Source organism: Rosa chinensis, chromosome 6, assembly GCF_002994745.2.
Source record: "Rosa chinensis cultivar Old Blush chromosome 6, RchiOBHm-V2, whole genome shotgun sequence".
Taxonomy (NCBI): domain Eukaryota; kingdom Viridiplantae; phylum Streptophyta; class Magnoliopsida; order Rosales; family Rosaceae; genus Rosa; species Rosa chinensis.
Window position 1 is genome coordinate 45,168,485 of NC_037093.1, and position 12,355 is coordinate 45,180,839.

The window sequence follows — 12,355 nt, forward strand, 5'->3', positions numbered from 1 at the left end:
AGAGAGAGAGAGAGAGAGAGAGAGAGAGAGAGAGAGAGAGAGAGAGAGAGAGAGAGAGAGAGAGATGGCTGAAAATGTCAGGGTTTGGGTCTGGCGTTTGTTTTGTGAAGATTGGGTTTATTAGTAAGAGGTCGATTGGGTGGGAGATTAGAATTTTAGTCGAAATAAATAGGCGGGTTCTCAAAATATGTGGGGCACTTATTTACGGCACACTCTAAACGCATGCCGTGAAAGACCAACTAGAAAAGTCTTTTACGGCGTGCTCTGGCACTTATTAAAAGCATGCCGTGAAAGACCAACTAGAAAAAGTTTTTTACGGCGTGCTTTTGCACATATTAAAAGCACGCCGTAAAAGGCTAATAGAGAGAGTCTTTTACGACGCGCATTCAAAGCACGCCATAAAAGACTAAGCAAGAGAAGTCTTTTACGGCGCTCATTTGGAGCACGCCGTAAAAGGCTACAGAGAGGAGTCTTTTACGGCGCGCATAATATGCACGCCGTAAATTTTAGGCGGTAAAAGCCCAGATTTCTTGTAGTGTAATTAATTAAATACAAAGACTACTTAATTTTTCATTGAATAACATTAATCTTCATCTTCTCCACCCAAATTTGAATTTATTAATATTTTTTTTAAATCTTTTTGTTGCCTCCTCATTGTAATTCGTGGTTCAATTCACAAAATTATTAGTGTTAACTTCATCATCTTTGCAATACCCTTTGTAAAACACAAAAAAAAAAAATAAAAAAAATCAATCAATCTCTTATTCATTGTTCATAGTTGTTAAGTTACTAATCTTTTAATATGAATTAAAGTAGATGAACATTGAAACTGAAAGGAAAATAATTAAAAAAATGGAAGCAAATCAGATTATAATTTTATTAGAAAACTTTAATATATTTTAGTTTTTTTATTGGTATAAATTAAATAAGAGATTTTCGTTAAAAAAAAATTCTTTAATTGGATATGTGGATATGTCTGGAAAGAGAACTGGGTTAAATAAGTAAATATAATAATTGAATTTAATACGTAGGGTATAATGAGCAAGAAGGGTTAACAATGAAAATGGTATGGTGGCAATAGCCACACTTTGCATTTTTAGATGCAAAGGTACTAATTCAATTTACATAATCAAGTTTTCCAACCATATCTTTTTCATTAAATTTACAATGAATTCGTTACAATCATATATAAAAAGCCTCAGGCATATAGCAAAAAACTAAATAGTACTTGTATTGAATGGATGCCAGAGCATTAGAAATACAAATAGAGAAGGAAAAAGCTAAAATTTCTTTAAAACATAAAAGAAAGCTTCAAAGATCTTACTTTTTTGCCTTTCTAGAAGACAAAATATAAATTCAACTCTTCAATCCCTAAATTCAACTTTTTCGACTGACCCTCTCCTAGTCTCTTAGTCGCCTTCTGCCCTTCTCCTTCTTGGTTTTGGTCTCCTACTCTCCTTCTCCAATCTCTTAATTTCCTTTTGATTTTGATGCCCGAAGTTGCAGATTGAATATTTGAATTCAAGTTTCAACTATGAAGGCCTTGACTTTAACAAAGGCTAAATTGAGATTTGAGAAAGAGAGGAGTTGTCACTCGTTTGCGTGTAACAGCGCACAACTCTTCATATCTTTTTTTTATTTTTATTTTTTCATTGCAGGCCAACCTAAAATTTTCTTTGAGGCCCTAGGCCTGGGCCTGCTTCACCTAGGCTCAAGGCCGGCACTGTTCTCTTGTACTTCTGTAATCACTATTAATAATGGTTATTAATAATACTATTTCCTTTCACCGTCTTTGAGCAGAAGAGTTGGTCCGAGGCAGAGAAGTAGGAGGAGGAGGAGAATCGGGTTTTGGCCCAAGTTGGAGAACGAAGAGGATGAGGTTTCTGGTAGGATGCGGAGGAGGAGAGGAAAGGGAGGTTAGGTGCTAGTCTAATAGTTAGGGCAAATATCTGAAGTCAATTTTAGTCCAAATATGTCTAAGTGTGGGAATGAGCTTTTCGTCCCCCACGTTTCTTAAATTTTTTTGACTTAGCCACTCAGTGTTTTCACCAAATTTCAAATGAAAGTTTAGTCATTGGCTATTTTAAAATTCGATGTTAGTTATATGCATAGAAATCAGAATTTGAGGAATTAATGTTAATCATACTCTTTTAAATCGCGTGAATTCCTAACTGATTTAATTGTCGTGATGTCTAGGAGCCTACTTCTAGTAGTGGTTGGTTTATGTAATTGTCAAAATAAGAACTAACCACCTAGTGTAATGTGCAGGTTGTCCGTATCAAAGAAGAATTGCAGATCCAGATTAGTAGATATGGGTCATTTTGAACTGATGATTGAGCTTGTGTACATGAGACAATGGTGGATTAATGGAAATTGCAATGAATGATTTTGGATGTGGATTTTATGGTTTCAAATTTTCATGAATGGGCAATTTTAATTTCTAGAATGCATGCATGCCAATTGTAACAGGGGACTACTAATATATGTGTCATCTCAAATTGCAAGCTACAACAAAAGCACACCAAAATATGTGGTTGCAGCTGCACAAAAATAACACAAAAACCAATTACAAATCTATTGTCATTTTGGCGTTGGTAAATGACAAAACAACAACAGAAGTTAGATGAAAATGTTGGCTAAAACGTATAACAACAACAAATAAGTATGGTTGGACTTAACCAAAGACAATATAAAAGACCTACAATTTGTGGTCCCTTTTATATTCAGACCACAAATATTTGTCGTGTTAATAACCTCAAATGACGGAAATCTATCTTGCAAATATGCTTCACACGATAGAATTTATATTGGAATCTAGTTGTTTTGTTTCTCATGGAATACAAAACTGTTGTATTATTACATTTAAAGATACATATCACATTGATCCTGAAATGCAAAACTCATTGGACGACACAAAAAATATTGTTTATCTTGATTCAATAATACTATTTCCATGTAAGTAAACATGGCGTAAAAGATACCAATATATGTGAGTGGGAAAAAAAAAATAAAAAAGAATAGTTCCATGTGGAGAAGCTAATAATGATAAATTCAACAATCAAAGATATTATTTCATAAAGAAATTTTAGATCCACCTCAATTGATTTCCTCATTCAAAAACACTCTAAGAGACTTCTCATAATTAACTTGTAACAATAATATGTTCTTAGGAGAGATTAAGAATGACGTATCACAAATAAATATCTTTCTCACTCATGTGGACATCAATTTTTTTTTTCTTTTTTTTACTTTTTTTTTTAAAGAGGATCAAAGGATAAACATTACATTACATATTTCATATTTTAGAGCAAGTTCAATCAACGATTCAATCATCAATAACGTAGCCTCCTGGGGCAATGCTTTCAAATCTTGTTGAATATTACCCTGAAATCTGAAGTGGCCATGAGAGGCCGACTTTAGAAAAATTTTTACCAAAAATTTGGCAGAACATCTCTTAAAAGTGGACTACCCAAAACCTGTAGAAAAACATTTACACTTCTAATAAACCATCCTTATTCTTCTGGAGCCACCCTGCTCCCCAAATCACAATAACTCCATAATAAGCAATTGAAATCTGAAATATAACATGTTCCAAAAATACAAATGTAATTCCAAACTTTACAACAATTGTCCCACAGGTTATCAGAGCAATCTAAAAGAGGGAAAAAATTCAAGATACAAGCAGGTTCAATAAGTAACCTAGAATACGAAATACAATAGCGGCAGATGCTATGCCTAGTCTGCAGAGTAGCAGCTGGTTTGGCATAATAGGATTCGGGGCATAACATCTACCGCTGTTGCATTTCATATTGTAGGTTACTTATTGAACATACTTGTATCTTGAATTTTTCTCTTTTAGATTGTTCTGATAACCTGTGGGACAATTGTTGTAAAATTTGGAAATTACATTTGTGTTTTTGAAACATGTTATATTTTGAATTTTAGTTGCTTATTGTGGAGTTGAGAGCGCGTCGCACGTTTAATTTTACGATGACTGCGGTGACGGAGGTGGACCTGAGTTATGAAAAATGAAGGGGTGGTGTCGAGGCTATGAGCTGTTTGATCATGGCGGCAGAGTTTGCAACCAGTTTTTGACCAAGAAAGCAAGCGGAACAGCGACAGTTGGGTTGCTAGGGCCGGCGGTCGGGTCTTCTTCAGGGTGGAAGCCAGGTGAGTAGAGTTTTGCAAGGGATGCCATGTTGGCAAAAAAACCAAGTTTGGATGAGATCGTGGACATGTCGTTGGAACTTTTGAAGGCAATACCGGGTTGGAATTCAACTGCTTCTCTTGTGCAAGTAGTTGGGCCGGTGGTTTAGGCCATGGCCACGGAGATGGAGCAGTTGAGTGGCATTAAAATTTTAGCTATACCGGACCATGTTCGACCTGGGAAGAAGGCAAAGCTGAAAGTTGATTCGTCTCAATTGGCATGTTTGGATGTTGGTGAAGGTTTTGAGCTACCCAACACTAATAAGGTGGTGATGACCTCTCCAAAGAAGAAAAAACGAGGCAGACCTAAAGGGTCAAAAAATAAAAAGGGCATAGAATACGTAGTAAGAGGGTGCTCCGTAAGTTGGAGGAGCGGGGTGAATCCTCTTTGGCTTATGTAGATGTATTGGTAGAGGGTGAGGCCTCTACTTTGATGGATGCCAATGGGACTGTATTGGAGATCAATGCGGCGAAGACTGATGAAGTTGTTGATGTTTCGCTCCTGTTGGAGATGGGGCCGGTTTGAGTTTAGGAATGAGATATGTAGCCAAGAATATCCAAGATATCCTTGCCTTTGATTTTCTAAGGATATTTTAGGGTAGTTTTTAGTTGAGCTTCATGATTTTTAAAAATGTTGAATTGCTTAGGTAATGACTCTTTTGACAGTCCCATCATGATAGGTCGTTATGTTTAATTTCGTTGCTCAATGCAAATAGTTGACATGTTTCTTAAAAAAAAAAAAAAAATTCAAATTTTCAAAATGTCTCGTAGATTATGACAATTATAATATAATATATTATGAAATAAAATTAACTAGATTTTCCCATGTACACAAATATCACAATTATTTAATGTTTGAATCATAGGAACAAAAATCCACTTGAAATGTGAGAACAATCATGTGGTCTTTACACAAGCACAACCCATCCCACACACTAAATGCATGATGTTCTTCTTACCCTTTTGCTCTCTTTTCCCCTTATTCCCAATATAACAATAAAAGCCAAACCTTATAAAAGAGGGAAGAAAATCCATATCTGTGATTGGGAGAGGTCAGAGCACAAAAACGGCACACCACTCACAACTTTTGATCCAGGCGACTTGTTTCTTTGTGGCAATAGCGGCACTCTCATACTCTCTCTCTCTTTCTCTCTCTCTCATATAAATACAACCCATCCTCACTCACAGTCCCCCCAAATAAGGGAGAGAGAGAGAGAGACGAAAACCCAAATAAAATAAAACCCTAATTCCCAAAACCAGATATATATATAGAGAGAGAGAGTCTGAAAGAGAAGCCTCTCCGAAGTCGAAACCCTAGTTTAGATGTAGAATTTTGTTTTACATTATAGATATATATACTCCTCCCACGGCCAGTTTTGGTTTGTTCTTCACCACCACCTTGAATTGTTTCTCTCTCTCTCTCTCTCTTTCTCGAACCTTCTCGATCCGTCAAAAGCATAAAGCTTCTTACTTTCCAACTCCTCTGGCCCCATCTCTGCCCTAATTCGACAATTTGAGCTTCGCTGACCAGAACCCCCAAACCGGACGGAAGGGCAGTTTCGTAAATTGGTTTAATTGGGAGGTCAAATTCGCTCGCTGTGTGTGTTATTGAGCATTGGTTCGTGAAGCTCGGCTCTTTAATCAGTCAATTGGGTTTTGGGTTTCGGAATTGGCAGTTGCTTTGAGTTTGGGGCTCACCGGAGTCTGGAACAGTGGGCAAGAAGAGGAGGAAGAAAGAGTTGGAATTACTAATTTGTCCTCGTGATCTGGTATACTACCAGTAGAAGAACAATTCGGGATTCATGTCAGAGGTTTGTGCTTCGTTTTTGCCGCTCTCCCTCCTCATTTAAGTTCTTAACGTTTTTTTTGAAAACATTGAAATTCCTGTTTATTTTTGCCATTGAAATTTTTGCTTGTTATGTTGTTGTTCTTCTTCTAAAGTTCAAATTTTGTTAAGATAGATTGAATGCTTACCTTTTTTTTTTTTTTTTTTTTTTTTTTTTGCAATATTTGCTTTTTGGTTTATCCAAAAAGGTGCTAGATTCATAACCTAGCTTTGGTGGAAGTAGAGATTTAGGGATAGGGAAAGCAAGTACACAGTTAACTATCTTGAAAGAAATCATTGTCATAGGATATGAAATTGTAACCTCATCAGATATTCAGTTGCTTGCCCTAGTTCGATTAGAACAGTTGCTTGGAGTTATTACTGCTAGAATGAATCAAAAGCTTTCTTATATAAGTCAATGGAATAAATTAAGTTCCTTCATTAAAACTTACCAGCCTTGCTCAAGTCATTGTGTGGACTGTGGACTAAGGTTCTGGCCCATGAAGAGCTCATGAAGCAATTAGTACTGTTGACTTAGAAGACAAGAAGGATTTTTGGAGTCCTACTGATGGATGGAGATGCCAATAAGGAAGGAATAGATTATTCCTAGTCCTTGTTGGTTTAAAGATTACCTGAAAGTTTAGTTCTTTACAGAGAAGGAGAAGACAGTAGTAGGAATTAGTTTCCTAATCAGTGAAGAAATCTGATATCCTTTTGTCTATTTAAGGAGGGGTTCTGCTCTTGATTTGTACATAGAGACGGAGAGCAAAGTGGATTCCATTCGCAGAGAAAGAGAGTGAGTAAGGGCAGATAAGGGAGAGAAAAGTAAGAGAGGAGAGAGATAGTCCTTGTTTTCTTGTTCTTTCTGGTTGGTCATAGACTGTTAGAGGCTTGGTAAGCTTCTCTACCCATTATAACTGTAGTAGAAGAGTGCTATCTGCCCCATGGAAGTAGGCAAATTCTCTGAACCACGTTATATTCCTCTCTGTGTGATTTCATGCTTAATTTGTTATTTTCGATATCCCATTCACAACAAAAGTCAACACTAATTGAGGCTGTGAAAACAAGCCCTTTAATTGCCTGATTCTGTTGCTAGCACGGGAAGCTCAGTTTTATGTCATTAGCTTGCTTCTTAACTGTATGATTTATTCTATGTGGTGTTATTGTTTAAAAATATGGGTATGTAAAGTTTATTACCTGCCAAGGTGAGGTAACATATGTGGTAGTCTCCAAGAACTTGAAGTAATAGGTCTGGAATTGTCTGTCTTATCCACAAAACATAGTGGATAAATATTTAAAATCCTTTTATCGGTTTGCGGTTTCTATGTTTGTCATTACTTCCATTTATTGTTTTAGTTTTTTGTGATATTGCAGTTGATAACTGGCGACCATTTTATGAGACATTGACCCATGGATCCTGAAGGAGCAAAGTTTGGAAGAGGTAAAAAATGCTTTTTTATTCTCTAAATATGGTGGTGTCTCATTTTAGTTCTCCTCCTATCTCTTTTTCTCAAATTTACATTTCCCAGTTGAATCTTTTATTTTTGTCATTATAGAACAAATAGCTGAAGTACTCTTCGAAACATCGTTTGTTCATGTATGACACTGATTGAGCTTTTCAACGGTGTCATCGGGCACCCAATGACAAAAAAGATCTCTCCCAGCTCCCCCCCCAAAACACAAAAAGATTCCATACATTTTGTAGATTTTTATTTCAGAAAAGCTCTGACAAATTTACTTACTTATCTAATTGAGAAAACAACTATATATCTCTGTGAATGCTTATCTTCATGTTGTGAAGATTATTTTATATTATGTGACAAAATGCTGTTGGATTTAGGACCAAGAGAGCTGACTGGTGCCGTAGATCTCATAAGTCACTACAAATTGCAAGCACACCATGAGTTTTTCTGCAAGCGTTCGCTTCCTGTATCAATTTCAGACACACACTATACCCACAATGTGGTGGGAGACACAGAAATCAGAAAAGGAGAGGGAATGCAATTGGATCAACTTATTCAGAGTACATATTCCAGGGATACTAAACCTCGAATACAGCCTTTTGACCTAGATATTCTCAGAGAGGCCTTCCAACTTAAAGAGACTGCTCCTATTGATTTGCCATCTGTGAGTTTTTTGCTTCTTGTGTTATAGTTTCAGGCTTTTGTACTTGTATTAGACAATAGTTATGTACATCTTTTTTTGTTCAAACATATATGGTCCTGGAAAATCATTTTTGTTTTCAGGGTCTCATCATATTTGATATATTGTTTTATCTTCTATAGGCAGATAAGGGGACTCCAACTATTGCAGGGAAATCAAAGAGCGGGTCTAAAGACAAGGAGAGGAAACACAAAAAGCACAGAGACAAAGACAGAGACAAAGATAAGGAGAAGGAGAAAGAACATAAGAAGCACAAACACCGGCATAAAGATCGAAGTAAAGATAAAGACAAGGAGAAGAAAAAGGAGAAACATGATTCGGCGGGTGATCCCTCAAAGAAACATGAAAAGGTTGGAAAATTGTCCACTCATACAGCTACATTGCTTTTTTTGAGCTAGTTTGGTAATCCTTTAGGGGAAAAAAAAGGGAAATTAATTGAACATGAAATTCTCCAAGTATCTTATTATGATGTATAGTGATCTGTGATGCCACCCCTGGACACTTATATATTCTTCTAGTTCCAACTTTCAACTGCTCTTTATAGTCGCTGCTTTCTGGTTCTTGGTAACAAATTGAAGTACTACTAGATGGGCCCCACACATGGTGTTTGTATAGTTAAAAGAGAGTGGTTTTTTATTAATTTTTATTTTTTATTTTGAACATGGGATGGGTGGATTTTCAATTTCTTTTTACTTCTTATAGTTTACCTTTATAACTCTGGTCTGTGGGTATTTAACATATTTAATGTTTAAACTTTGTGGCTGTATTGTCTCTCCGACTCTTCGTAGCTCTTTCTGTTCTCTTAAATAGAGACTAAAATTATTATTAGTTTTTTTGGTCAAAATCATTTGAAGTGATTTATGCTACTTTCGTTTAATTCCAGAAAAGGAAACATGATGGAGATGAAGATCTTAATGATGTTCAGAGACACAAAAAAAGTAAGGTAATGTAAACATGAAATTTCCTCTCCTAATTACACATTTGTATGTTCAGTTGGCATGCATGATTATGGTCCCCTCCTTAAACAAGGTCTCTGTTTCTCACTAATGTTTTCAGCATAAGAGCTCAAAACTAGATGAAGTTGGTGTGATCAAAGTAGCTGGCTGAGTGTTGGAATATTTAGTTATTGTGTTTTCTTCAAATGGTTATGTCATTCATAGTTTGGAGGGGCCTTTCATCTGATATTGTTTTTCTTGAGGTACACACTTTACCTTTCCTGTAATATTGAAATTAGGAATTACTGTACTTTTATGTTCTTAAGAAAGGAAAAGATTATATTTGACACTGATGCCAGCCATTATTCTGACCCTTCTACAAATTCAATGTATTCCCATTTTCCTGCACCATCCATGTGTCTTTAGTATGCTGAGATAGGTTGGTCAAATTTAATGTAGGGAAAAGAATTGATTTTGAGTGGCCATTAGGATCATGTTGGGTTGTGATTCTAACTTCTTGTACGACTTATGAAATATATTTTATTGCCCTATTGGTATCCTGCTCATTGGCAGGGTGAAAACAGAAATTTGGTATGATTATATATATTGTTCATGTTGCGGGAAAAAATACATTCCTTTTGCTTCAAGCTGGGGACTGGCATGTGATTAAGTTTATAAAGTCCTATGTAGGCTCTTCTAATCTGGGGACTGGCATGCTGATGAATTTCATTAGGCTCTCTGGTTTCTTTCAAGCACTTTTTCTGCTTATATTTCAAAAAATATCCCATGAATAATACAATACAATGCCAAAAACCTCAGTTCTCTTTTTTGACAAATTTCTCCTTTTATAGCCTAGTAGTTGGATTGCCTTGATCGCTTGGCATGAGGTTTGGATACATGATTCTTTTGGTTTATGTGCAGAATAACCTAGGAACTGACTAAAGATTGTGAAGAAGGTGAATTCACCTGCTGAGAAATATGTGGATTGAAGGTAAAATGTACTGAAAATGAACTCCTTTGTAGTTAACAATGATCTAATATGGCCACCAGTAATTTGAGAGAGGAAAAAAAAAAAACTCTGTTCTGTTTTCAAGTGACACTGGATATCATTGCATGTCCACAGTATTATGATCCTTTTGGATTTTCTACGAGTACAGAGTTTATGATTTTTGACGTAGACGTCGTAGTTTCCAGATACTTGGAAAATGATGTTAGGAAGAGATCGTGCATATTGATCCCTATGGTCCTATTTGTTGTACAATGGCTAGCACCACTGATAAACCCAAATAAATGTAGGGCTAGGTTTATGTCTGTTTTCAGAGGAATTTGTATGGATAGCAGTTAATACTTGTGCATACAGAGGAAGTAATGGTAGGTATATGGCACGGTCATTATTCCTGCTGGTTATATTTTTGGCATGACTGGTGTTTTTCATGTTCATATTGTCAACTTCTCGTGGTGTTCTTTCTTCTGAGTTTTAGGTTATAATAAACGGAAGTTTGTCAGTTCTCATCCCTGCGCCATACACCAATATGTCAACTTTAGAAGTGAGGTTTGTTAAAACTAGTGCTGAGTCTGTAATTAGCAAAACTATTTTGGTCATTGTCCAGTTTTACTAGACCCCTCCATTATAGAGAGAAGCCTCCCTAGATGTGTCAGAAAGAAAGGAAGAGAAAGTAATTGTTTTTATGAAGAAGGAAAATGTGATCAGCCTGAAAAAAAAATTAGAATCGGTGGACTAAGGCAAGACTATGAAGCTTAGTTATGTGACTTTTTACTCGCTCAGTAATTCATTTTCAGTGATTTAGCTAATCTGGACCTGACAATTCGTCCAGATATAGCTGTCACCTAAGCTTAAATCTTCCAGATCTTTTGGACACCACGTGTTATGTTAAGATGTCATCTTGTAGTGATTAGATCATGGGTAATGCACCGTTCTGAGGATTGTAGCCTTTCCCTATACATTCCATCTCACATATGTATGTCAAGTGGATTAGAGCATTTTGGTATACGAGGCATTTATTGTATCCAGTAGTTTCAAGTCTACCCATCTGTGGCCATTTCTTTGATGGCGGTTTCAATCTTCAATTGGAGTTTCCCATATTGTACCTTGCCACCTTGGAACATTGCCTGCTCATTCCAAACATGGATATGACTGTAGGTTGGTAGTTGAAGCAGTAATAATATTTGGTCTGTACAAAATAGTAGTGCGACTAATGTAATTTTTCTAGCCTATTGGCTAGGGATGGAGGTTGTGTAGTATTCTGTGACCCTGAAATGCTTCAAATTGAAATTAAGGCTATTCATTTCCCTGCCTTTTTGGCATTGTTGGCTGATGCTTTGAACCCTATGCCTCATCATGGATACTGAGCTCAATTTGCTGCTTATTTTTTCAATGATAATGTCTGCAGTCATTATATTTTAATTTCAGTATCCTCACCAAAAGTACTGGTAATATGTTGGAGTGAGGCAAGCTTTTAGAATCCTAACCCCTTACTATATTCTAAACAACCCTCTTGGTTGGCTTTTTCAGTCGGATATTATACCTCTATTCAGCAACATGTTCGAGTCTCCTTTCTATTTAGCATGATAAGCTAAAAGTTTCTGTCATTTTAGCATGATAAGCTAAAAGATCTCGGTTCTGGCGTCAGAGCCGAAGGGACAACAGTATATATTTTGACCCCAAACGTTCATTGCAAATAACTTGGTCCAGGTGTCCCTGTCAGTTTATGTTGTTAACCAAGTATCCAAATTTCTTCATGGAGAGTATTATTGGCTAATCCCAGTGATTCGCCTACAGATGATAGGCCAAGAAAGCTCCTGCAAATGTTGTTGATTAAAGTTTCCCTCAATTTTAAGAATGGTAATCATCATGTCACTATAAGGGCCTGAGGATTTGGGAGTGTGGATTTGGATTTGGATTTGGACTCCTATATATGGATTTCAAATCATCTTGCTGAGATCTACACCCTAATTTAAAAATTTCAAATTACTAGTACAGGGTAGTTTCCGACTCCATCTTATATGAAAAAAAAAAAAAAAAACACTCACCATTGTCTCCGATGACCGTCTATGCTTCCGTCCTCACTGGCAAGCATCCATGCTCAGATCCATTGCCAACGTTGTGTCCTCTGTGCTTCACTCCGACCTCCCACCTTTCAGTTTGCTACCCTTTCCGACAACATCACAAACCCTCTGTGTCTGATCAACCCAAAGTCGGACCCAA

At 36.5% G+C, this 12,355-nt stretch overlaps 1 protein-coding gene across 6 annotated transcripts; it reads left to right on the forward strand.

The window, feature by feature from the left end:
- The first annotated feature begins 4,986 nt into the window (after positions 1-4,986).
- Positions 4,987-10,853, forward strand: LOC112172447 (mediator of RNA polymerase II transcription subunit 19a). 6 transcript variants are annotated; one of them, XR_005801676.1, is made up of 8 exons: positions 4,987-6,017; positions 6,759-6,925; positions 7,406-7,472; positions 7,872-8,158; positions 8,317-8,544; positions 9,078-9,137; positions 9,251-9,392; positions 10,051-10,853. XR_005801676.1 is itself a non-coding variant. In XM_024309791.2 (6 exons), the coding sequence occupies exons 2-6, from the start codon at positions 7,442-7,444 to the stop codon at positions 10,069-10,071; spliced, it is 627 nt and encodes a 208-aa protein (XP_024165559.1). In that variant the 5' UTR covers positions 4,987-6,017; positions 7,406-7,441; the 3' UTR covers positions 10,072-10,853. The 6 variants fall into 6 exon arrangements, 3 of the variants coding, with proteins under 3 accessions (XP_024165559.1, XP_024165560.1, XP_040364617.1); XR_005801677.1 differs by lacking the exon at positions 6,759-6,925 and having other exon boundaries at positions 7,388-7,472; XR_005801675.1 differs by lacking the exon at positions 6,759-6,925 and having other exon boundaries at positions 4,990-6,017.
- The last annotated feature ends 1,502 nt before the right edge of the window (positions 10,854-12,355 follow it).